Source organism: Gobio gobio, assembly GCF_949357685.1.
Source record: "Gobio gobio genome assembly, chromosome: 7".
NCBI lineage: Eukaryota > Metazoa > Chordata > Actinopteri > Cypriniformes > Gobionidae > Gobio > Gobio gobio.
The window spans coordinates 5644293-5671718 of record NC_137103.1 but is presented as its reverse complement, the minus strand read 5'-3'; the positions used below and the strand labels follow the sequence as shown (position 1 = coordinate 5671718).

At 38.9% G+C, this 27426-nt stretch overlaps 1 protein-coding gene across 1 annotated transcript in view; it reads right to left on the bottom strand.

Moving 5' to 3' along the window:
* The window catches only part of LOC307128683 (E3 ubiquitin/ISG15 ligase TRIM25-like), a 50467-nt gene extending 24833 nt beyond the window's left edge, over window positions 1-25634 (bottom strand). Inside the window, exons 1-9 of the mRNA XM_079820626.1 lie at window positions 24990-25634; window positions 23424-23519; window positions 23104-23337; window positions 14009-14174; window positions 13820-13855; window positions 13349-13602; window positions 3418-4032; window positions 2754-2849; window positions 2434-2667 (exon numbers count right to left, since the gene is read on the bottom strand). Of these exons, the coding sequence (XP_079676752.1) occupies window positions 2434-2667; window positions 2754-2849; window positions 3418-4032; window positions 13349-13602; window positions 13820-13855; window positions 14009-14174; window positions 23104-23337; window positions 23424-23519; window positions 24990-25562 (2304 nt within the window). The 5' untranslated portion in view covers window positions 25563-25634. The remainder of the gene's footprint in view (window positions 1-2433; window positions 2668-2753; window positions 2850-3417; window positions 4033-13348; window positions 13603-13819; window positions 13856-14008; window positions 14175-23103; window positions 23338-23423; window positions 23520-24989) is intronic.
* Window positions 25635-27426: the final 1792 nt, after the last annotated feature.

The window sequence follows — 27426 nt, the reverse complement described above, 5'->3', positions numbered from 1 at the left end:
GCGCTGCCTTTGGAGGAGGCAGACCCAGCCTTGGCATTGCTCTGTCCAGTACGCGCCCTCCGCGCCTACGTAGACATGACGCAGTGTTTCAGGACCTCAGACCAGCTCTTTGTCTGTTATGGTGGAGAGCGGAAGGGAAGTGCTCTCTCAAAGCAAAGGCTGTCTCACTGGATAGTGGACACCATTGCTTTGGCTTACCAGCAGCAAGGCCGACCATGTCCCCTTGGTGTGAGGGCACACTCCACCCGGAGTGTGGCCTCCTCTTGGGCTCTAGCGCATGGCGCCTCGCTAGCAGACATCTGCAGAGCTGCAGGCTGGGCGACACCCAACACATTCGCCAGATTCTACTATCTCCGAGTGGAGCCAGTGTCCGACTATGTACTCGCCCCCCCGAGGGGCCGGTGATGGGCCAGGCTCAGGTGTCTTCGCTTGCTCGCCACTCCACTCCACGGACTGGATACGTGCGATATTTTCCTCAGGTGAGCTCCCCGAGAGCCCTGAGCTCCTCCCGCACTGTCGACGCCGACATCAGTTCAGTCTGCCCTTTCGAGCCCAGACCCTCATGTCCGGCCAGGTGCCCCATGTGCATGGTTCCCTCCGGCGACCCCCACATGTGTATTTCACCGTAAGTCTCCGCAGTGAGCGGGTTTCTTCCCTTGGCGTGTCCCCGCCACCCCTAGGGTTAAAAATCCACCTTCGGCTGGTACCCTAGAGATCTTCCATATGCAACCCTCAGCGGGTCATATGTGTCTCTTAAGTCCTCCCCACGGGTAGGCATTTTTGGCATTCCCTCACTGGGATATGCTTCCCAGTGTACCTTGGTATTCCTGTGTTAAGTGGGAGTCCTTCGTCCGTACTAGTCTTACGACAGGGTACTCACACTTACGCAGGGCACTGGAAGACAGCTGAGTGGCGGGATTATATTGGGACCCCCATTCGTTAGTCACTAACGTTACGTCGTAGTGACTGAACGAAAGGGAACGTCTCGGTTACGGATGTAACCCTCGTTCCCTGAGGAGGGAACGGAGACGTAACGTCCCCTTGCCACATCAGTTGTGCTACCTGGAACGCAGGAGTTCAGTCTTGGCTCCTCAAGCAGGTAACATAATGCGATATTGCCACGTACTTCCTTATATACTCACGCGGTGAGGCGGAGTTACGTATGCAAATTCCGCATGCCCCATGGCATTGGCACGCCATTGGGCGTTTTCTCTAAACTCGAAGTTGACAGGCTTCTAAGCGAAACCCCCATTCGTTAGTCACTAACGTTACGTCTCCGTTCCCTCCTCAGGGAACGAGGGTTACATCCGTAACCGAGACGTTCATTTAGATGTAGAATAACTAATGGAGTGATAACTTGATGGAATGGAAATGCAATAATTCAAACGAATGTCCATGGGGGTATTTTATTTTATTCTGATCCGATACCTGGGCTCAGGGTATCAACCGAGAACTGATCCGATATCTGGGTGTGGATCTGTATATACAGCTGTATATACACTACTAGCCCTGTATGAACTGCTAGAATTATTTTATGGTGTGCTTCAGACTTATCCCTTAATAAAACATGAACAAATACATACAGTGACCTACTATATTTATTACAGTATTTTTATTATCTGACATGCATTTGACAGTAATATTTATTATTATTATTAGCAAAAAAGAACTTCAAAAGCAGCCACAAATCTAACACCGCAAACTGAAAAAGATATTTTAGTTTTACAATATAACTGTATAAAAAACAGTGCAACAAATAAATGTAGGAATATAAAAATATATACAGTATATTAATCAGAAAATAATCTCTTTACAACAAAGCAAGTGAAAAATAAGCAACCTTCTAGGCATTATTATTATTATTAGTAGAGACGTATTATTTTTACATAGAGACGTAGCTAAATCTACTGTACAACAGTAGCCTAATATATTCTGTCAATTTGAAAAAATTTAAAACAAACTTTTATTTTGACGGGATGCCGTGAAGATATTTGAGTGTCTGTGTCCCTTATATGACAGTTTTCACAAATGAAACGTTAAATTCTCATGAAGTGACAGTTTATGTGTTCGTGTCCTCATATAGTGACCATAGACAGTAAGCTGCTGCTAACGCGTTTTCATTTCTTCTTCTTCGCTGCTCTAAACAGTGGTTGCTTGTGGCAACACAGCACAACTTCCTGTGTTTGCAATGCATTCTGAGCAGCGAAGAAGAACCGCGCAGTGGTTAGGTGAAGCTAGCGGTCATAATAACTAGGTCTTGTTTCAGAAAATGGTATCGGATCGGTACATGGGTTCAAGTACTCGCCGATACCGATGCCAGAATTTGTTGTGGTATCGGGGATATTTCCGATACTAGTATCGGAATCGGAACAACTCTATTCTGCTCTCATGAAATGTTTCTCTGTGAGTCTCTTGTTCTTCTAGATCTGTTACCTGCAGGAAATGGACATGATCCTGTGTGTGTGAAAGCTGCTCCAGCTCAGCGTCTCTCCTCCTCAGATCATTGATCTCCTGCTCCAGTCGCTCCAGTCGTCCTTCAGCTCGACTCACTGCAGTCTTTTCCTGATCTCTGATCCGCTGTGTGGCCTCAGAGCGGCTTCTCTCAATGGAGCGGATGAGCTCAGTGAAGATCCTCTCACTGTCCTCCACTGCTGTCTGTGCAGAGCGCTGTTAGGACACACATCACAATCACACAGTGGCTTCAGTGAGTCCTGACTGACACTTCTCAAACTTCTCTTCTTCTCCAGACTCACCTTATGAGCCTCCACAGCCTCTCTCAGCTGCTGAAGATCTTTCTCTCTCTGCTGGATTCTCTGCTGGAACGACCTCTGCGTCTCCTTCAGCCGCTTCTGCAGCACAAACCAATGACAGAGACGCCACTTTATACTGGCACACTAGAGCATCATGGGAGCTTTTGTTTGCTAACACTTTCTATGAAGCTTGTGTTTATAATCCATTATAAGGATATTCTTAGTGCATTATAACACATGCATAATGCCTTATAAACAACCTTATAATGTGTTGTGTCATCTCATGAATAATCAGAACAACAGTAATAATACTTACCTATGTGTGGTTATAACTATTAAGATTATAATGATTTATGACACACAATGAAGATAATTTTATCCACTTAAATTATAATGGATTATATATGCCATAGTTTTATATCTTTAACTTTCTCAAGTCTCATATTGTTTCCTTCAGATCTGCACAGTCTCAAACTACATCTTATGAGTCTTTTACTGCTTAAAGTGACACGAAGTCTTCTCTTAACATCTGTACGCTCAGCGGTGAAAGTCCACTTCCAGCTCCTGTTGACTTCTGCTGACGTCTGCAGTGTGAATGATGTTTCCTGATCATATGGTGCCAGTATTAATAGTGTCAGCATTATTTGATCAGTGTGTGATTTCATACCTGTTTCTCTGTCCTCTGTGCTGCGGCTGATACAGTGTCGTGGTTTTTATGTTCGTCCATCAAACACAGCAGACATATAAACTTCTGGTCAGTGCGGCAGAAAACCTCCAGGAGTTTATCATGTGTTTGGCAGATCATCTCCTGCAGTCGTCCAGTGGCATCGGTCACTTTATGTGGCTTACGGGAGTGATAGTCCTCATGACGGTCAAAATGAGTTTGACAGTAAGACTCCAGACACACCAGACAGGACTTGACGGCTTTGTGTTTTCTTCCAGTACAGACGTCACACTGCACATCTCCAGCTCCAGCGTAACAGTCAGCAGGAAGTTTAGTCTTCTTCAGTTTCTCCACCAGTTCAGCCATCATGGTGTTTTTAGCTAAAGCAGGTCTTGGACTGAAGGTCTGTCTGCACTGAGGGCAGCTGTAGACTCTCATCTGATCCTCCTGATCCCAGCAGCCTGTAATACAGCTCTTACAGTAACTGTGTCCACACGAGATGGTCACTGGATCCTTCAGGAGATCCAGACACACTGAACACATCAACTCATCCTGAGAGAATCTGGCTTCTGCCATTTTACTGAATGAACACAGAGACACAAACACACACCAGCTCGACTACACTTCAGTCTCTCTTTCACTGAAGTCATGTGATTTCTGCTTCCTGGTTCTGTGTTTGAGTGACGTGTGCAGAACCGGTTTATCTGCAAGTCTATAAAGCGTCATAAAGCCTCATTCCTGCTGAGTTCAGATTCTACAATAGCAAATGCAAAAACCTTTATTAGTTAAATAAGGTGTGTTCAGTTACAGCTGGAACTAAACTCTGTTGAACAAACCTCCAGATCTACTTTATAGACACAGTTACTGAACTGAACTGAATGAACACTTAATTGCACATTAACATTTTAATTGTGATTTCCTAACATTTAGATATCAATCCAACTGAAAAATACTTCAAAATCAAATACAGTCAAATAGCACATAGCAAATAGTGGAGCTCTGCAGCCATTTCAACTTATCTTTAAATGCATCTATTTGAACTTACCACCATATCTGAAAAGTTTTTTTGTACAATATACTCCAACTTATTTTCTTCGACATTCTCAATGTCTGACTTTTACTGTCCCTGTTATGTGCAAAGTAGTCGGTCGGAGGTCCTTTTGTTATAATGCTCCTTCAGACTGGAATAATCTGCCTCCATCTGTGAGATCTAATACTACTTTAAGCTCCTTTAGAACTTCTTTGTTAAACTATTTGAAAACTGATTGTAAATGCTTTAAATTGTAATGGTTTCTTGAAATATCTTGTTCTTAAAAACTGAAAGTCAGTTTTTGTAATTGTTATGGTTCCTGAAACAACTGTCTTTGTAAACATTTGTATACTCTGCAGACTCTGAAATGGTCCTGGGAGGGTAGGGGGGATCTTTGAGCAGATTTGTCTTGTAATGTTTTGTTTGTTTTGTATTGTATTGAGTGCACTGTATCTGTTGTATGTTCTTGGTCCCCCTTGAAAAAGAGATGCTGCATCTCAAGGGGCTTTCCATGAATAAATTTAATTTATTTACTGGTAAAAGTCTTTTTATTTTTTATTTTAAAACTGTATTTTCCAAACGATGGGCAAAAATCTTACACTAATTATCCATTCTATTACCATATTTTTTATATGGTAAATAAAAAATGATTTTCATTTTTGGGTGATCTCTCCTTGTAACATTTCAAGTGTGAAAGCGGTTTGGAATCGGTAATGAACACATGATGAGAGCAGGCGTTTTGCAACTGTTGTTCCAGGTCGTGTATCACAGTGTTAAACCGGCAGCTCTCAAACAGCAGCTGGAAAACATCAGCATTGCGTCTGAGAAAGCTGAAGGACCTAATCCTGGAGATGGAGGAGAGGGAGGCTGAGAGAGAGCAAGAAGCAACAGAGAGAGAGGAGAGACGATTGCCTGAACCTGTCCTAATCAAACACACCTGAACATGTCATCAAGTTCACCCAAAACCAAGGGGGAAGTCCAGCCTCCGGAAAGCGTACCATCCATAGGGGCGGCCATTGCTAACCAAGCCATCACCTGCTGTTAGCATCCCATTGACTCCCATTCATTTTGGGAAAGCTGAAGGACCTAATCCTGGAGATGGAGGAGAGGGAGGCTGAGAGAGAGCAAGAAGCAACAGAGAGAGAGGAGAGACGATTGCCTGAACCTGTCCTAATCAAACACACCTGAACATGTCATCAAGTTCATGTCATCAAGTCCCATTCATTTTGAGAAAGCTGAAGGACCTAATCCTGGAGATGGAGGAGAGGGAGGCTGAGAGAGAGCAAGAAGCAACAGAGAGAGAGGAGAGACGATTGCCTGAACCTGTCCTAATCAAACACACCTGAACATGTCATCAAGTTCACCCAAAACCAAGGGGGAAGTCCAGCCTCCGGAAAGCGTACCATCCATAGGGGCGGCCATTGCTAACCAAGCCATCACCTGCTGTTAGCATCCCATTGACTCCCATTCATTTTGGCCTCACTTTGACAGCGAATAACTTTACATCTGAGACGTTTAAAGACTCCATTCGTCCATTGTTTATTTCTAAACAAACACAACAGCGTATAAAAGGCTCCATTACCTTGTATCTGACACTATCGCCCCATTGAAGCCGTTTTTGTAAAAAATAAAAAGTCCGATAAAGTTAAGGGAGAAGGCTTTACTACAAATAAAACCAAAAAAACATGGTTATTATAGTTAAACCATGGTAACCACAAATTAACCATGGTTTTGCAACTCTAACCGTTTAACTATGGTATTTGTGGTTAAACTGTGGTTATATAAATGGTAATCAATTAGCCAAAAACCATGGTTAACTACATTTTTACTATAATAAAACCATGGTTAATTTTCGTAAGGGTGAGGCTGCAGTACATCAGCCATCAGGAAGTGATGCTTCTAACTGACTTCAATTTTTCTCCGTGAAGTCTATGTGTCGCTGTGTCCATTTCTTTTACTGTCTATGGTGTAGACGCTAGAAATGCTTCAAAATCCACGAGCTGCGATTTACAAATATGCAAGAAGAGATCCACCAATGCAGAAGAAGCCATTCACAAATGAAGAGTTGTGTTTGTGACATAAAAACATTTGTGGATTTGTTTTATTCACAAATGTCATTGTATTTTTTTCTGAATCATTCATTTTTGTGAAACTCCTGCATACATTTGTGGATCTCATTCTATTTATTTGTGAATTTATTTATTTTTTGTGAATCTCTTTACATTTATTTGTGGATAACAATCTATTTGTTTGGAATAACGTAACAAATCTACCCTCATAGAAGAAGGTCAAGAGATGTCATCCGTGTGATTTGAAGGTTCAAATATGGTTTAATTTTAAAATATGAAGAAATTGTAACCCTAAAGTGCTTTTCACGTGTAATAATTCTGTAAAGGCTAGGGACATTTCCATAGAAAGGACTTATGTAATATTTTTCGTGTTATAGCGCCACCAAGTGTTCAATCGTCGCGATTTTTTTTTTATTGTGACCAAAGACTCAGCCCATAAACATGTGTACCAAGTTTGGTAAATATATCTCATTTTGTTGTTCAGTTATAGCCATTTTAGTAAAATAGGCTCCTCCCACAACATTCGTTTTCCGCCCCTTAGCAACCGTCAGGGCCGGATTAACCATTAGGGCAACTGGTCACTTGCCCAGGGGCACATGACATCTAAGGGGCCCTGGGCACCATCAAATATTATGTTAGATCCCGTTATAAACGCAATCCTCACTTTCCTAATTATATGCAGATTTTTGCAACCCGTTCGATCAACATATTATGTTAAATCACGTCAAAAACAGTGTCTGTAGCTTCCTACAGCGAGGACGAGCTGTCAGGTCGAATCACGTGATTGACGCTCTGAAATCAGTGTTGCCAGATTGGGCGGTTTTGAATTTGATTGTGCGGTTAAAAATGGGTTTGGGCTGGTTTGGAGTCAGTTTGGTGGTTTTCAAACATCAAAATTTTATAGTCTAATTGGTTAATAACAAACTCAAGTGAGCATCATGACACACACCGGCTCAGCGTTCAGCATGCACACGCAGTGGGTATGCTGGGTCGCCGTACACACACATTGGATGACCATCTACAGACATGGCATGATGTTCCAGCAGTGTCAATAGACCAGATTCTACCAGCATTCCTGAGTCATGCTTCTTTCCCTCTGTTAAAATGTAATTTAAAAATATATATATATATTTAAAAAAAAAAAAAAAAGCATACACACACACACATTTGTGGCCATGCACAGGACTGGAACTTGTCATTGACCAAATCTTTGCATCATATCACTATACCGGCATGGGTATATCAGCCTTTTAAGCAGCACACACAGCGCCTCAACTCCTCCCACAACACTTCTCTGATCACAATCGATCTCGTTGGGAATCCCGAGAACATCAGCCAGAATTGGTAGGTCACATTTTCTGACGCGAAATTCATTTAGGCATTCGTCGTCTTCCATGTTATTAAGGTTAAAAGGCAAGTATTGCTTACAAGGTAAATCTAGGTTTTTAGACTTATTCACATCATACAAGAGTAAAAACTCTTCTTCTGACAATAGATTATTATTTAATGCCAAAAGCAACCCTTCTCTTGCCTTTTTGAATGACTTTTTTTGCAGCTCAATGAATGAAATCTGCGTTGCTCTGTCTTGTTTACGTTTGCTTAGTGATTTTTACGTTCTCGGCTACGGCGAGTGGCAGTTTAAGTCGCGCATGCGCAATACAACGTCAGAACACCGTTGCCGTTCCATTCGCAGCTGTTGCTTAAAGTCCCTAATATGAGAGGGAACAGCAGAACGCAAAGTAGGAGAAAACACTTCAAACCAGGGCTTAAAAACGGAAAAAAATATCAATCGGTTCACTCCGAGCAGAATCGATATTTTAACGTTTCCGTTTTTGCGTTCCTCATTAAACATTACTGTTCCGAAAACGGTTTGATTTGAAAAAATAACGGTTAATAACGTTATTTTAATTTAGCCTATACTTTAAACAAATATGTATAAATAAAGACTTATTTTCACTCAATAATAATGTAACGCATGATAATTAAACTTGAATATTTATTTCATAACATTGTTAAAACCACAACAGAAATACATGCATTAATTACAAAGCATAAACAGCGGGACAAATATTGACCTGTTTTAATGGAGCGGAAAGTGGCCTCTATATGCCTAATTCTTTTCAGAAGAGTGATAACATTCTTTGTACATAACTTTTTTTTCAACACGACTTGTTTTAAAAATTGCATGAATAAAGAATAAATAAACTGGATAACCATTGCTCTTTTAATGCACCGTCAACTGGTACTTTCAAAGCAAACACTGCGCAACACGTCCTTGCATCCCATAATCAAATTCAGTCAGCTAATAAAGCTTGATCATTTAATGCAATCTAACATACCATTTAATGCGAAGCATCAACCGTCTATATAGAAAACATTGAGCTGTATTGGCAATCTGAAAGACTATAGGAAAAATGTTTGATAGATGCTAGTAGCCTACTTGGATAGGCTTAAACGGAATCCATAAACTAGCCTAAATCAGTCTATTTGAGCTTAAAGTCCGTACTGCTTATTTAAACATACGAAAGGAATGTCCTCCAATACCTGCGCTTTCATTGATGACCTCAGCGGGGAAAGAAATGTACCTAAGGCATGAAAATGCGCGCTCACACTGACTTGCGTTACCGGTAGATTCATAGATGATGGTGCGCGCGCATTTCACTCACGCTTGATCCGTCAATGTCACATGCTGTAGCTACTACTCTATTCATTATTGGTCACTGCCAAATTAAAATATTAAAGAGAATGATAAAATAACGTTATTAACCGGTTAATGGTCATTTCAAATTAACGTTTCTGTTCAGAACGATTCAAATTGATTTTGATTTCGTTTTCGTTTTTGTTCCTCTTAAAATTTAGTTTGTTTCCGGTTTTCGTTTTCGTTCCTTGAACCGGTTCAGAGCCCTGCTTAAAACTAATAAAATCACTCATAAAAGTAAGCGATTTTGCAGCAGGGGTTCAATCTTCAACTGGCTGGGAGGAGCCGCCACTGGGAGATCATGTGACCTGTCAGTGGGTGGTGGCAAGCTGCCAGTCTGTAGGCTTGTTCGACTTCACCCAGCGATGCTCAGACCGATCGGCGGCTGACTTGAGGCAGTGCATGCAGGTTAGAAATGTTGTCCGACTTGAGGCAGCGGCGACGCCACGTGACAGTGACGTATCAAGCCTGTAGTGCTCCTGTCAGAAACTGAAGCTTCCGCGCCACGATCGCCCCCTGGTGGCTGGTCCCAGTACAGCTCCTAAACCCCACCTCTCCATGTATTAGAATGGACGCGAGACACACTAAACAATTCAATTACACTTCAAATAATTGTTTCCTAAAGATGGTTTCTGTCATTTTAGGCAGTTTTTATTACGATGATTTCATTTCAAGTGTTCGTTTTTTAAATAAGTTTAGTTTTAGTGAGTTATGTTATGCTATAAAAACTTTATTCTTGTACAAACACACGCTGTATTAAGCAGTACATAAAGTATTACATGACAACAATGTCTCTGAAACATCTGTGTATTGCCAAATATTGCATTTATTTCACTTCAGCTGATAAAGTGTGCAAACACAGCGCGAGCGTCACTGCGGGAAGCAGAAAGTGTCCGACTTCACGTCTCCGTTTGCGGCTCCTGCACGCGGCTCCTCTCGCTGATCAGTGGCATCCAGTCTCAGCCGCTGTTGAGCTGCGAGTATAAAGCCTTCTCTACCAACAAAATATTTAACTTATCAGTGTTTCAAAGAAATTCAGCATCTAAGAATCATTTCATTACATTCCAGTGGTGTAACATGAATCTACAAAAATAAGTAAAATTTGGTATGTTTTTTTGTACCTGTTCTTGATTAAAAATAGAGATCCGTAGGTTGCACAGATTTTTCAGTTTGGTGCATAATTTGGTGCTTATGTAAAAACATCCTGTGGGATTTTACAGCACCAGATGTGATGTCATTATGCAGTTTCTACAAAAGAAAAAAAGTTGTTTTTCAGCACAATATTACTATTTATAAATGTTATATGTTAATCTTGATGTTAGTACATGTCTCGTATGTTTTTGTGCCAATTTATTTAACGGTTTTCATAACAATGACCACAATTTCTTCATCCTTCACTGCGTTGACCAAAAGCCCCTGTCTCAATGCTGTGTGTGTGCTGTAAAATAGACATATGCATTAAAAGTAGTTAAGTGAGCTTTTGCTTGTGTTATGGTTCTGTTGCTAACCTTTGAAAAGAATATGGCTGTTCTCGATCACATCCACAGCTGAAGGGTGTCTCTTTAAGAATTGCTATAGGGTTAATTCCAGCGCAATCTGTGTGTAACCATTTGTTGCACAGGTCACACTGGACCCACTGCATTAGTTTGATTTGTGGATGCAGGGTTCTTAAAACATAAACATTATCGTAATAGCAAACCATCAAACTTAATTTACACCATAACTTGCAATTTATATGCTGTATTACTCACTTGTTTCCTGTATTTTGGTAACACGGGCTTTTATGTCTTGGGTCATGCAGCTGTTGACCTCAATTTCACTTTCCTCTCTTTCAGTTGCAGTCGGAAAGTCCTGTCCAGTAGTACATATGAGTTTTAATAATCTCTTGTTTTTTTGTGTTTTCAAAATTTGTTCATATTTGCCTTACATCAGTTGTCACTTCTTTTAACATGCTTGTGGCATAGTAAAGGCCGCTACATACTCCGCAAGAAGAGAGAAAAAAGTTCTCGCTCCCAGGGCCTGGTTTGGGAGTTCTCGCAGCTCGTTCTCGACACATCGTCTGAGCAGAACGTTTTTCTTGTGTGTGTCCGAGAACTATTGTGTGATTGGTCAGAATTTTAAAGTGGACGGGGGTTAATGCGGAGGCAAGATCTATGTAATTAATGAATTATTAATATAATAATTAAATTCATTTTTATATGTATTAATATTAATATTTAGTCCACTATCTACAGTTTTATAATATATTGTTTCCTCTATTTGGGTTTTAAATACAAAAATAAAAACAGCATGTTGTGTAATCAGGTACTTTTATTTTTTTATTGACATTGTAGCAAAAATGACAGTGCTCACAACAGTTGTAGCCATCCAAACTGACCTGATTAACATGGAAAATAACACATTTCACCCTGAAATCATGTAGTGAAGTGTCCCGTGTGTTTCACGATCACCAAATGACATCCAGCGCTGTGAAAAAATTTATAAAATACACGAAAACACAACACTGCCAGAAGTTTATGCCCAAACTTGAAAGGTCTGTTTAAATGATTAAAACTAGAGGCTTATCTTAATTTTAAAGGTTACTTTTATCATGTAAACTACATATTTATATATATATATATATATATATATATATATATATATATATATATATATTTTTTTTTTTTTTTTATATATATATTTTTTATATATATTATATGTATTTTATATATATTATATCTATTATATATATATATATATATATATATATACATATATATACATATATATATATATATATATATATATATATATATATATATATATATATATATATATATATATATACATATATATATATACATATATATATATATATATATATATATATGTATATATATATATATATATATATATATATATATATATATATATATATACATATAAATAATATATATATATAAAATAAATATAATATATATAAAAAATATATATATAATATATATATATATAAATATATATATATATATATATATATGTATAATATATATATATATATATATATATATATATATATATATATATATATATATATATTATTATTTATTATATATATATATATATATATATATATATATATATATATATATATATATATATATATATATATATATATATATTATATATTTATTTACTTATTTTAGACGTGGAGGAAGCATGCTGCCCATCATAAATCAAAGCACGAGACAGACAGGGGTCGGGGGAGAACACCGGGAAAGGTGACAATGGACGATATTCGTCTGGATTTGCAATATACAAGCTGCAGTTCAGCTGCGCGTGACAAACGCTGCCAGTGTGAAAGCACAAAATGTGCGCGCGGCTCCCGCCTTCCATACGCTCCGCTCCTGTGCTGCTTACGCCCTGCTAACGCGTGCGGTGTGAAACCGGCGTTACTCAACCACACCGGCTCTAACAGAAGCTCAGCTATAGTATTAATGGCTAACACTTTATTTTACAGTGTCCTTGTTATATATTTGACATATTTTATATTTACCATAATAATAACAACAGTTTAGGATGCATAATTACATGGAACTAACCCTCAACCAAACCCTAATCCTACCCGAACCCTATAGTAAGAACATGTTGTTAATGAATAATAAATATATATAATTACACTGTAACAACGACACCTTCAAATAAAGAGTGACCTATTAATGTCATGAAGAGAAAGTCAGAGACATCTCAGTGTTTATGATTTATCATGCAGCTCAAAGCATTATGGGTAGAATCTCTCTACAGTCTATTCTGATTCATCAACACAGTTTCACTGATGATCCAGACCAAACCCTAAACCCAAACCCAGGATAGAGTGTGTGTGTGAATGTGGTCTGGACTGTGTGTATGAGGCTCATTGTGTCAGAGACGCTGTAGAAGGACAGAGTTCCTGCACTGTGATCCACATACACTCCTATTCTACCACTGATGGGCTTTACAGGGAGTTCAGTCTGTATGTTATTGTGTCTGAATGAGTAACTGGAGGAAGAGCAGAACAAACTCCAGGACTGATCATTAGATCCAAACCAACACTCATTACCCAATCCCTTCCTGCTGATGCTCTTATATGACACTGATATACACACAACACCACTCCACTCAATCTCCCAGTAACAGCGTCCACACACACTCTCTCCACACACACTCTCTCCACACACTCTCTCCACACACACTCTCTCCACACACACTCTCTCCACACACACTCTCTCTACACAACACCTGAGGATACACATCAAATCTGTCTGGATGATCAGGATACGGCTGGACTGTGCCAGTGTCAGTAATCTCTCTGTTCCTCTCAGACAGACGGAGGAGTTTATTCGCTGTGTTCATATCCAGAGTCAGCGGACGGGAATCTGACGGAGATAAAACAGAATCAGGGATGATGAATCTGTCTGATCTTTTAATGGAGCTGAACTCTTCATGTTCAATATATCAGCAGTGTCTCAGTACAGTTTACCAGAGATCACATGATCAACTCTAAAACTCTTCTGTCATGTTTTCTTTCTCCTTCTCCAGGAAGAACATGAACACACTCAGTGAGTTTTTCTGCTTGTTTTCTCAGTGACTTACATTGTAGGAAGTCGTTCCTGGTCCTGGGAACAATGACTGTGGAAATCAACAGACATGAAGAGTGTGATTATCATGTCAAGAGAAAATGATCCCTGCATCCGTTCCTAAGACATTTCTAATATGATCTTCTACATGATATGAGATGATGGAGGATGATTTCTGAGAGCAGATGAATCTCCAGGACTTTACCTCTGTCAGAGATCTTCTTCTTCTTCAGCTCCTCTTTGCAGAAATCCTCCAGTTTGTCTCTCAGCTGACGGACAGATTCTCTCACGCCATCAAAAGAGGAGAGAGAACTGAAGGGATTGTCATTGACGTCTGTAGATTCAGGAGGAGCTGAGAGAGACTGGAAACTCTACAGAAAACAGAAATCAAAGCTCATCACCTCCACACTTCAGCCAATAACCTGCACTACTGTCAGATTTGAGCGGCTCTTGTTGATCTTTACACTGCATGAAAAGTGGGATTTTCGACCCCGTAAACGCCTGTATACTCCTGGAAATCTCCCTAATTTTCGGCAGTTTTCGACAATTTAGAGGCAGCGAACGTCGCGTTCGTCTGTGCCACAAATTGTCGTAAACGAACCATGACGTAGGTGGAGAGCCCCCCGCTGAGAGACCGCGCGGAGGTGCGACACCTCTAATTTGCATATGAATAGCAGCGAAACCAGAGAGTCAACGGCCAGACTTGAATTTACTCACTCAGTATTGGCTGAAGCCACTACATTTAAAAAAGAAAAATCCCTCGTGATTGGTTGGCAGATCACTGCAAACCAATCATTATTGGTCCCCCTGGCTCATTATAAATGTAAACCCCAATAATAATAATACATATATAATTTATGTTGTAATAATTTGTTTTATATTAATGTTATTGTGCTATGAAGTATTCATACCATCAAGGAATATATGGGAAAATTATACGGACCGTGCCGTTTATTCAAACAAGGGGCTTCATTTATAAGCATACAGCTGTTCATTCAAAGAAAGGGCTTCATTTATAAAACACAGCGGTTTACTCAAAGAAAGAGCTTTATTGTTAAACACACAACTATGTACAGTGCAGCAGTAATGTCTCGTAACGTAAAGTTCGGCGAGCTCCAGGCTGCGAGAGCGCGGTGGCCGCACAATCCATCCAGACACCCCGTCAACAAAGCCGTCTTCCTCGTCAAACATGAGTTCAATGGTCGCGCACTTCCAAACGTCCACCTCATCCAGCACACTCTTGCTTCCAGCAACTGTAATACAATCCATAAAGACAATAAGCAACCTGAAAAATACTCACATTGACAAAAAACGGATCTAATATAATAAATCTTACCCTTTTTCTTCTTGATCGACTCCGAGCTAAACTTCGCAGTTTCAGGTTGTTTGTATCTGAAGCTCCGGCGTGTCGATTCATAATACGTCTTACAGGCAGCTGGAAAACAATTACATGAGACTGGTATTAATAAAAACAGTCACGGTAAAATTAAACAAGGAATGAGAAACACATTAGAAGTTACTTACACACAATTTCGTCATGATCAGCGGTTAAATCTGGACTCGTGGAAATCGCTCCAAGCAGATAAGAGCTCACGGCTTCGTTAGGAGGCGAGGATAGTCTGTGTAAACAAAATGTGCAGTTTTAAGCTCGGATCTATTAACGCATCCATTTCCTTATACAGCTGAATAAAAGCATATTCTTTAAATCGTAATGTTACATTACCCATGCTGTGGTTCATAGCGCCTGCAGTTTGCCTCAGAGTTATGAAGACGAAGACAGCCTCCTGAAAATGAGTCCAAAAAGTTCGTCGCGTCCATGCAGAGATTGAGTTGAAGACGGTGTCCTGTCATTGTTGATCACGAAAAAGGAAAGCAGCAAAAAACATTAAAAAAATAGTTTAAAGCTCGTCTTCTACGCGTCATGGCCATGACCTCGACCTCGCACCTCATTGGACTAGGGCTCTGATATGGAACGCGCCCGGGGCCAAATCTCTTTATACGAAACGCGTGACTTATGATCGTTTCAACCTTCAACACGCCCTGTTTTCCGCTTCACGCACAGTTTTAACATGTTAAGAAGACACATTTGAACGTGTTTCTTAACGCGCACATTCTGTACATGTCGAAGTGTAATATTTTTTTTTTTAAAGCAGACTTACCTTTAGATATAGCCTAGGCTACATACATATTAATATAAGATATTAATTAATTGCTTAACTGACTACTGTGCTAGAGTAAAGTAGCCTAATGTTACAATGTATATTAAGTAAATGCTTAATATTATACAATTATTATAATTTATCTATATGGGTTATTGTTTGTTTTTTAAAGTTAGGCTATATATAATTTCTAAAAGTATAGGCTAATTTACACAGCACATATTTATAACTGAAAACACACACAACTTTATTCACTTTCACATAATAATGTTTTTGTAATTTGGTGTTTAGTTTGTTGTATAGTTTGTTTATACTGTTCTGTCTCTGTTTTGTTTCCAGGAACATCTGATGAGTGCTATAATAAAATGACTTCATTATATTTAAAATATGTTTTGATATTCATTTTATTTATATTATTAATATTTTATTTACCCATAAACGTGTCTTTAGGAAGCCATAAGTTATAGAGACAATAATAACTTTTGCCATTTAAATGCCACATTCATTTACTGAGGACCCATACAGCCAATGATCATGTGTGAAAACACATACATAAATTGATCACTTAGAAATCAAAACTAAGGTTTGAGAAAGAAAGAATATGCATACAACAAAATATATTGTTTCATAGCAGCTTCAGTAACAAGTTCAAAACAAATTCTGCTGTAAACCGGCTCTAACAAGCCAATATAGTGTCAATATTCAGCTCAAGTGACTTCAGTGTTGATTCAGTTCAGTTGATTTCAGTTCAACTGTAAATTCCTCAGTTGTGCATATTTGTGTGTAGTTAGATATATGCAAAAACAACATTTTTGGAAATAGTTAAAATAGTTTTGCACAAAGTGTTGCTTTTGCAAGAGATGTCTGATGTTTTGTGTGTAGAGTTACAAGAAATGGAGCCATATTTTCAGAAATTGTGTGTAAGCAATTAGATAAAACTGTAAATGAATCCAGTTTATTTTAGTTCAGGACTCATAGTCCAGGTGTTAGTAATCTGTGCTTAATCTTTGTTCCAGGCAACAATTTTTTAACTCACCATTAAATAGATTAAGGCCTACTCTTGGCATAATTTAAACCCTGTCCAGGAAACCACCTCTTGAAAATCTGCATTGATAATTCATAAAATGTGGTGTGAGCTCAATTTAAATGACAATTACAGAAAAACACAATCTGACTTAACTATAAACACACAAACTTGTACTTTTCACATTTATGATTAATAGCCATTTAAAAAATCATTCACAGTGCAGGGTGGAAAAATTAATGTTGGTATGTAAACTGTATGCTTTACTTGATTTATTTGTGTGCTTTGGTTCATTGTCTTGTTGCATCACATAACCTCTCTAAAGGTTGAAGACATGAACTGCTGTCCTGTATTTTTTTATTTTTTTTACATAACATTGGTTATTGCTAATGACATACAGAGTAATTAATCTACACTGTGAGCCCGGACAAGTTGAATCTACTTAAAAAATTGGAGCAAACTGGTTGCCCTAAAAATGTAGTAATGTGTACTAAAACGAGTACATTTAACTTAAATTTAAGTTAACATTTTAACTTAAACTTTAAACTTGTTTTAGTCAAAAAAATTCAGAACCTAGATAAAACTCCCCCTGCTGCTACTCTGATTTGCATATGTGTAGCTCACAGCATGTTCATTTACATGATAAAGCCTCCCCTAGAATTAAGGGGAGGGGGGGTCATGGGGGGAAAACTGCCAAGCAAGGCCCACGTCAATTTCCGACAATTTACGGCAGTTTTCGGTGTTGCCTGCAAATTGCCGTGCACAGTCGTAAACCTGAAGTTTCACGGCAATCTACAGTGTCACATACTGACGAAAATCCCACTTTTCATGCAGTGTTAGTGACTCTCCTCAATCCAGCACTTTCACAGCATCAGCTTCATTCTTCTCATGTTTCACTGTTAATAAAGCTCTTTAAGTTTTATTGAATAATAATCGGCTACTGTTGCATTATTGAAAGTGAAGGAGCAATACTGTTGTATTATTAAAGGAAATATTATAACATTTCTCATTTTATTCTAAGCTTTGTCCATTTATTGTTGGTTGAATGCGTCGCGTGTCTAGAGATTGTCATTATTTAAAAGCACAGAGTGAAAACAGAGCGAGGTTTTTTATTAGTGATCGGGCAGCGAGTGATGAGGAGAGAGAAACGACAAACTAGAATCTCAATAGAAAGGAAACCAGACAATCAATTTACTATAAATGAGTTCAGATCTGGATCCTGTTAGGATTTGGGGAAAATATCAAATTACGATTATTCTTGTTAAAATTTCAATTTAAAATGTGTAATTATATATATATATATTTTGTGCTTATATATGACTAATAATAATCATTATTATTATTATTTTTTATTATTGCTAATAATATATTTAATAATATTTAACAAAATAAGAAATATTACTATTACAATAAAATTTTCATTATTATAAAAATTGAGTATTTAAGAATAAATATAACAATATAATAATAATATATATATAATTATATATAAATAAATAAATAATTTTACAAAAAAAATGCAGTTAAACCTGTTAACATGCAGACAGCCTGTGGCTAAAAATAATATATTTTCATTACAAAATATATTATTATTATTATGAAAATCTGTGATATCAATTTCTTAATTTTTGTAAGGGACTTATGCAAAATCAAGAACAAATAAATATATATAAGACAATAAACACACGTCTGAGACAATATATGGTGTATTTGAGTTCTTGAAGTCTTCTCGGTATTGTAGGACCGCATGAATTCGCTCCAATGATCGGTAGCGAACCGCGGTGAAGGCCTTACGCGTTCAGTGTCTCAGCTGGAAGAATGGATTTGATTATAATATTCTTTATCTGACTCCATTTATCATAGTGGTCGCATTTAGAAGAGAATCCCAACCGGTTGTTTGGTCATCTATATTTGATAGTTAATCATACATTTGATCGTTCCGTTTTAACCCTTTGTTGCAATTATAACGTTCCACATTGCAGATAGTTAATAATTACAGATTAATTCAGAAAGGATCAAAATGTAACAATTTATTAACAATCAAGTAAATGTAAAATGTCAATTACATCATAGACATAAATCTCTTCTAAAAGGAAACACAAATTCTAGTTATGGTTACACTCTAAATAGTTTCAAATAGATGTAAAACATAAACCATTAATTATGCTCTGTAGGCCTCTGCCTAGAATGTTACCTGTGAGAGAGAGAGAAAGAGAGAGAGAGAGAGAAAGAGAGAGAGAGAGAAAAAGGGAGAGAGCTAAAGAACAGCTCTCTCCAGAGAAAAGCCAGAGAAACCAAAAAGAGCGAGCTACAGATGAAATCCTCTTTTATCCTCTTCCCTGAAGTCACCAAATTCAAATCTGACTCTTGTAAAACTGACCAATCAGACCAAACCGTGAGACATTTGAAAGTAACCAATCAGACAAAACTTCCCCCATTGTATCAAAGGTGTTAACCTTTTGGCCAGCCGGCCAGTCATTCTTTTGTTCTTAGAAACTCCAACTGGCCCTTCTGATGGCGTTAAGGGGGAGGGGGTTGAGTCAATTTCAATATCATGATCAGGACGATGGCAGTTAAGAGCAAAGCAGATGATTTTGTTCCATTTCAAATATCTTTGATTATTTTCCACCTTACAGTATTGTCATAATAATAAAGTATATTGCAGTGCTAATCACTGTATAGAATAAATACCGTTTAGGCAACTGGTGAAATGAATCAAAATCAACTCACTGGCACAAACACTCTTAAACAAACAAACAAAAACACAGACCAACAAGAACATCAAAAGAGACGCAGATAAACACAGCGTGTCAGCTAACATTACCAGCTTTACATCAGGATGCACACGAAGCTCACGCAGCCCGTCATCCGCAGCGGCCATAGCTTATTTCACATAGATCCCTCACAACCTGAGAAAAGTTCAAACAGCTGATGACATCAGCGGGGGTAGCGCAGACACATCGCTGGGCCTCTGGGGCGTTCTATCACTACACATCAACATTTGATTGGCTGATGACCCACGTCAGTCAAAGTTATGACCCAATGAAAAATGGCAGCTTCAACTGAAGGCTCGCTATTCCACTAGTGCTGGTCCACAGAGCTGTGATGCGTTTAGATGAAAAATACAGCTCAGCCTCACAAAAAATAACCACATTCTTTCTGGAAATATAATTGTAACGTACTGAAATAGAGAGCAATTGAATTTAGACTCGTTCAGACACATTCATTTAATTATGAAAAAATATATATATTTTTGATTTTGACAGGGCCAGCAGAGAAGACCCTGACAGCCCACCACTGATTATTATTGTAATCGATTAATCTAGCACTTAATCGATCGATTAATCGGATACAAAAAATGTTGTGTGTGTGTGTGTTTTTAAACAACCAAAACAAATAATGCATAACGAAAATGAAGAGGAAAAGCAATTTAATTTATTAATATGCACAACTGGTTTCATGCTGTAATCTAGCCCTGACATCAAAGTAAATATCTGTTTATGTAGATTTCTACACCTGCAGCATTTACCATTAGGCTACTAACAAATAATATATCATTTCTGGGGTGAGCCTATTTGCTATGGTAAACTTGTGTGTGTGTGTGTGTGTGTGTGTGTGTGTGTGTGTGTGTGTGTGTGTGTGTGTGTGTGTGTGTGTGTGGGCATGTTTTCGTGAAATATCAGGACACAAATGTGTATAATGACATGGGTATGACATAGGTATTACAAAAAGAGGGTGAAATATGAGGACGTTCCCCATGTCCTCACTTTTCAAAATGCTTATAAATCACACAGAACAAGGTTTTTTTCACAGAAAGTAAACTGCATAGTCTCCTGTGAGGGTTAGGTTTAGGGGCAGGGGCAGTGTAAGGGGATAGAAAATACGGTTTGTACGGTATAAAAACCATTACGCCTATGGAATGTCCTCACATTTCACAAAAACAAACATGTGTGTGTGTGTGTGTGTGTGTGTGTGTGTGTGTGTGAAGGGGTTCTTTTTTTAGGCTATACTCTCTTGCAGTTGAACGTGAATACGTTTACTACTTAAAAACATCAAAGCTAAACATCATATCTAGTCAAACCGCATCACGACATCGCTGCAAATACAGTATGGGATTAAAATCAGCGAACATCAATGTATAGGCTTAGGCTACATTACCATTGAAGTCGCACTGCTGTGGAACGCCAGGTCTACTTTGCAGTAGACACATTGCACCTTGTTCTCTTCTTTTTTAAGAATGTAATGATCCCAAACTTTAGACATTCTCTGCCGTTTATGGACATCTTTACTCTCCGCCATCGCGCCAACTAAATTCAAAATGTATCTCGCGCTATGGTGTGCTTCCTGAACATTGAACAGGTCCGTGTGAATCAGATTCCTGCACGTATAGAGCGCGTCATAGGAGTTTAACGAGGCTTCGAGGCAGAGTTTTTGCCTTGAGGAATTTTTGTAATCGAGTTAATCGAGTAACTCGATGAATGGTTTCAGCCCTAGTTTCCACTGCGGTCTAAAGAACCGTGAAGATTAGGCAAATTAGTCCAGAGACGTGGGACTGCGCGACTGAGACTCAAGCAGCGGGACACTTAGCGCTCTTTTTTTAATTAGTAATGATCATAAATTTATCATTTCAAAGCTTACAAACTCAAAATTCATCCTGTGAAATTGGATGTTGTGTTACCATGGAAACGGCACTTTAAATTCTTCTAGCGGCTCCTCCCCTAGTGGGCGGTGTCAGGTTTCATATTACACAATTTATTTCAACTGCTTTATAAATCAAAACCTTTTTCTAATCTTGACAAAACACATGTCATCGGAAAGGTCTGAGGCACAAAGGTTCATATTTGGTGACTGTTTTGTGATTGAAGTGATATTTGGGCAGAAATGTATTGATTTGTTACAGGAGAATGTGGACGACACCTGGTGGCTATTTCTGGTACAACGCCTAAACAAAATCTCATGGGAGCTTCAATTTTTGTGACACCAACTTCTAATTTGGAACAACTCATATGGCTTCGATTTTTAACAATTTTGGAGTAAAAATGTTTTGATAAAATATATATTTTATATAAAATAACATTTAGTCCAGTATATTTAATTTACAGTCGAATTAAACTTCCACAACTTTTTCATACTTTCATTTTTTGAAGTGAATTACAGGCATTGAAGTTTGGATAGTGCATTTTCACGTCTATTCTCAAGAAGGGTGTGACAGTGAAGCGGTTAAGAGATTTCCAGAGCTGAACTGCATCTGTAAGTGCGTCTCTTTCAAAAGAAGACGATCAGATGAGCGTCTGACGGATGATTATATAATAACCCAACACACAGATCAACGGCTCATTCTTACGGTGGCCGAGACAGCTCAACGCGCTGCAAATGAAGAAAACACATGCGAATAGAGAAACGCGCTGCAAAAGTCCACAACACATGCAAATACTATAATAACTGACGTGCTGTAATAAGATTAGCTAACTCCTCATTAAAAAAAAAACAAAAAAAAACTTGTATAACACCTATCTGTTCTCATTTCTTTTAACTACGGGCCACAAGGGAAATAATAATACATAAATTTAGGTTAAATAGTGTTATCAGAACATGTTGAAGAAGAGCTCTCATCGCTGACTTTTAGTTTCACTTTCTGCAGTGAATAATTAATTGGGATTTGAGTCATAAAATCAAGTAAATTATAAAAAATATATATTATTAATTATTAATAATTTATGAATAATATTTTTTAACACAAAATAATACCCCAAATCGTTTGTCCTGGCGCCGGGACTGGCATACCAAAACGAAAGTGTTATAAGGGAACACCAGCAATTGACGTCCATTAGTCTTCGGTGGGCTGCACCTGAAAGGTGTTTGTTTATTTTAACATTCTGATCGTATGTGCATTATGAGCAGGCCTATTTGCAGCTGCGTTTTTGTATTTGCATGTTGTGAACTTTTGCAGCGCATATGTTGTAAAACTGATGAAGATGTTTTCTTTATTTGCTGGTGTTTTTTCTATTTGCATGTGTTTTCTTCATTTGCAGCGCGTTGAGCTCTCTCAGCCACCGTACATTCTGCTCTCATGAAATGTTTCTCTGTGAGTCTCTTGTTCTTCTAGATCTCTGTTACCTGCAGGAAATGGACGTGATCCTGTGTGTGTGAAAGCTGCTCCAGCTCAGCGTCTCTCCTCCTCAGATCATTGATCTCCTGCTCCAGTCGCTCCAGTCGTCCTTCAGCTCGACTCACTGCAGTCTTTTCCTGATCTCTGATCCGCTGTGTGGCCTCAGAGCGGCTTCTCTCAATGGAGCGGATGAGCTCAGTGAAGATCCTCTCACTGTCCTCCACTGCTGTCTGTGCAGAGCGCTGTTAGGACACACATCACAATCACACAGTGGCTTCAGTGAGTCCTGACTGACACTTCTCAAACTTCTCTTCTTCTCCAGACTCACCTTATGAGCCTCCACAGCCTCTCTCAGCTGCTGAAGATCTTTCTCTCTCTGCTGGATTCTCTGCTGGAACGACCTCTGCGTCTCCTTCAGCCGCTTCTGCAGCACAAACCAATGACAGAGACGCCACTTTATACTGCGCACACTAGAGCATCATGGGAGCTTTTGCTTGCTAACACTTTCTATGAAGCTTGTGTTTATAATCCATTATAAGGATATTCTTAGTGCATTATAACACATGCATAATGCCTTATAAACAACCTTATAATGTGTTGTGTCATCTCATGAATAATCAGAACAACAGTAATAATACTTACCTATGTGTGGTTATAACTATTAAGATTATGATGATTTATAACACACAATGAAGATCATTTTATCCACTTAAAGGGTTAGTTCACCCAAAAATGAAAATTCTGTCATTAATTCCTCACCCTCATGTCGTTGGACACCCGTCAGACCTCCGTTCATATTCGGAACACAGATGAAGATATTTTAGTGTAAAGCTGATGCTGAGAAAGGCTTCAGATAGGCCTCCATTGGCATTCAGTACATTTACACTCACAAGACCCATAAAAGGCACTTAAAACGTCGTCACAAAGTCCATCTCACCACAGTGACTCTACAATAATTTTACGATGCGACGACAATAGTTTTTGTGTGCAAATAAAATCTAAATAACACCTTTAACCAACTTGTTCTTGTCTTCCGTGTGTGCCTCCACGACGCATGCGCGAGAATATGACGTAGCGCCGGCGTTCGGACACATGACCCAGAAGAGATTTGTGTACAAGCAGAGGAAGACGCGCGTGTCTAAGCTGTTGAATTCTACATTGATCGTGCTTTAGGTCTCGGCGTAGTTCTCAAAATGGGACTAAAGTGTGCATTTCATGGATTCCCGAACGCCGGCGCTACGTCATATTCTCACGCATGCGTCGTGGAGGCACACACGGAAGACGAGAACAAGTTGAATAAAGTCGTTATTTTGATTTTTTTTGCGCACAAAAACTATTGTCGTCGCTTCGTAAAATTATTGTAGAGTCACTGTGGTGAGATGGACTTTGTAACGACGTTTTAAGAGCCTTTTATGGGTCTTGTGAGTGTAAATGTGCTGAATGCCAATGGAGGCCTATCTGAAGCCTTTCTCAGCATCAGCTTTACACTAAAATATCTTCATTTGTGTTCCGAATATGAACGGAGGTCTTACGGGTGTCCAACGACATGAGGGTGAGTAATTAATGACAGAATTTTCATTTTTGGGTAAACTAACCCCTTAAGTTATTATAGATTATATATCTCATAGTTTCATATCTTTAACTTTCTCATGTCTCATATCTTGACATTGTTTCCTTCAGATCTGCACAGTCTTGAACTACATCTTATGAGTCTTTTACTGCTTAAAGTGACACAAACAAAGTCTTCTCTTAACATCTGTACGCTCAGCGGTGAAAGTCCACTTCCAGCTCCTGTTGACTTCTGCTGACGTCTGCAGTGTGAATGATGTTTCCTGATCATATGGTGCCAGTATAAATAGTGTCAGCATTATTTGATCAGTGTGTGATTTCATACCTGTTTCTCTGTCCTCTGGGCTGCGGCTGATACAGTGTCGTGGTTTTTATGTTCGTCCATCGTACACAGCAGACATATAAACTTCTGGTCAGTGCGGCAGAAAACCTCCAGGAGTTTATCATGAGTTTGGCAGATCATCTCCTGCAGTCGCCCAGTGGCATCGGTCACTTTATGTGGCTTACGGGAGTGATAGTCCTCATGACGGTCAAAATGAGTTTGACAGTAAGACTCCAGACACACCAGACAGGACTTGACGGCTTTGTGTTTTCTTCCAGTACAGACGTCACACTGCACATCTCCAGCTCCAGCGTAACAGTCAGCAGGAAGTTTAGTCTTCTTCAGTTTCTCCACCACTTCAGCCATCATGGTGTTTTTAGCTAAAGCAGGTCTTGGACTGAAGGTCTGTCTGCACTGAGGGCAGCTGTAGACTCTCATCTGATCCTCCTGATCCCAGCAGCCTGTAATACAGCTCTTACAGTAACTGTGTCCACACGAGATGGTCACTGGATCCTTCAGGAGATCCAGACACACTGAACACATGAACTCATCCTGAGAAAATCTGGCTTCTGCCATTTTACTGAATGAACACAGAGACACAAACACACACCAGCTCGACTACACTTCAGTTTCTCTTTCCCTGAAGTCATGTGATTTCTGCTTCCTGGTTCTGTGTTTGAGTGACGTGTGCAGAACCGGTTTATCTGCAAGTCTATAAAGCGTCATAAAGCCTCATTCATGCTGAGTTCAGATTCTACAATAGCAAATGCAAAAACCTTTATTAGTTAAATAAGGTGTGTTCAGTTACAACTGGAACTAAACTCTGTTGAACAAACCTCCAGATCTACTTTATAGACACAGTTACTGAACTGAACTGAATGAACTCTGAACTGACTTCAGCTGAACAATGACACTATTTTCTTTATAGAGCAGCTTTACCGCAGAATGGACTTGTTTGCATCATTGATCATTATTTTACTGTTTTATCTCTGTAAAGCTGTGTTGAAACAATCTGTATTGTATAAAGCGCTATAGAAATAAAGGTCAATTGACTTGATTGGCCCTTGAGCTTCTGTTTTCCATATTTAAATTGTATATGTATGTTTTGTTGAAAGGTTAATTTGTAACATAAACATCATTTAGCGGTTGATTCACTGATCTCATCTAGTGTCTAATCTCTGATTGTAAAGGTGATGTGTTATTAACAACATTATTTCTTACAGAAACCCTGATAAACTACAGCATGAGCTCCAGACACTATCCACTGTAGACATTAAACTGTATATGTATTGTATTTGATGCAAACATTTTTTATAATTGCTACTTCCAAGATGGATTTGTAGACAACAACAAGCATTAACGCTTTAGAATAATGGTCTGCCATTAATAGGTAACTATAGAGGAAGTAATGCAGACTAATGAGTAGAACTACATCAACACTTCAGCTACTACTATTAACTAATATAGAAAGAAGCTTAACTAATCAGTAAGTAATATCAAATTTAGGACTAAGATAGTTCATTATTAGGTAATCAATAATTACTGAATGGGATTGGCATCACTAAAAACTAATAGATAACTATAACAAATTATAAAGAATTACTAATGAATTACTAATCACAACATTGACGTGTTTGAGATGTGAGAAATTGTCTTTTTTTAATCTCAAAGTCATAAAGTGCATCACTAATTACAAGCATTACTTAGTCACTCTGCAGGAACTACTAGTGACCTGGACCATTATTGTAAAATGAAGAATGACATGAACATGAACATGAACATGACAATGAACTTGACATTGGCAGACGGCAGCCTATAACGCCACCTCTGGTGCGACCATGAGTATAAAAGCACACCTGTGAAATACATCATCCACTTCTTGTCTGAAGGAGACGTGTGTAGAAATAACGAAAGCATGGCAAAGGGACGCAGCGTCTCGTTCCCCATTCTCAGGGAACCATGGTTATATGCATAACCTTTCGAAAGGGAACTCGTGCTGCTCAGAGTCACAATTGCTATCTAGCGGAGCGCTGGGGAGCGGACGCCTCAATAAGAAAACTCTCTAGTGAGAGGAGGCCTAGCAATGAAGCCCAAGCAGCCAAGGAGGCTCACAAAAAGCCTAACAACTTATCAAACTGCCTAGCCGAGCTCTTGGAGCTGAGGCCTTAACATGACAATTCTCTAAATCAGGAGGAGACCTAACAATGCCCCACACTCAGGACATCTTACAAGGAGACTCACAAAGAGCCTACAACTCATAATGCTGTCCTAGCGGAGCTCTGGGAAGTGGAGACCTCAGTAAGATCACTCTCTCTAGCGAGAGGAAGCCTAGCAACGCCTATGGCTGAATACACCAAGTCCTACGCCTGTCAAGGAAGCGACATAACAGGGCAAGCAGCTTGATACAATAATGGGTGGGGCTCAGAGGAGCGAAGGCCTC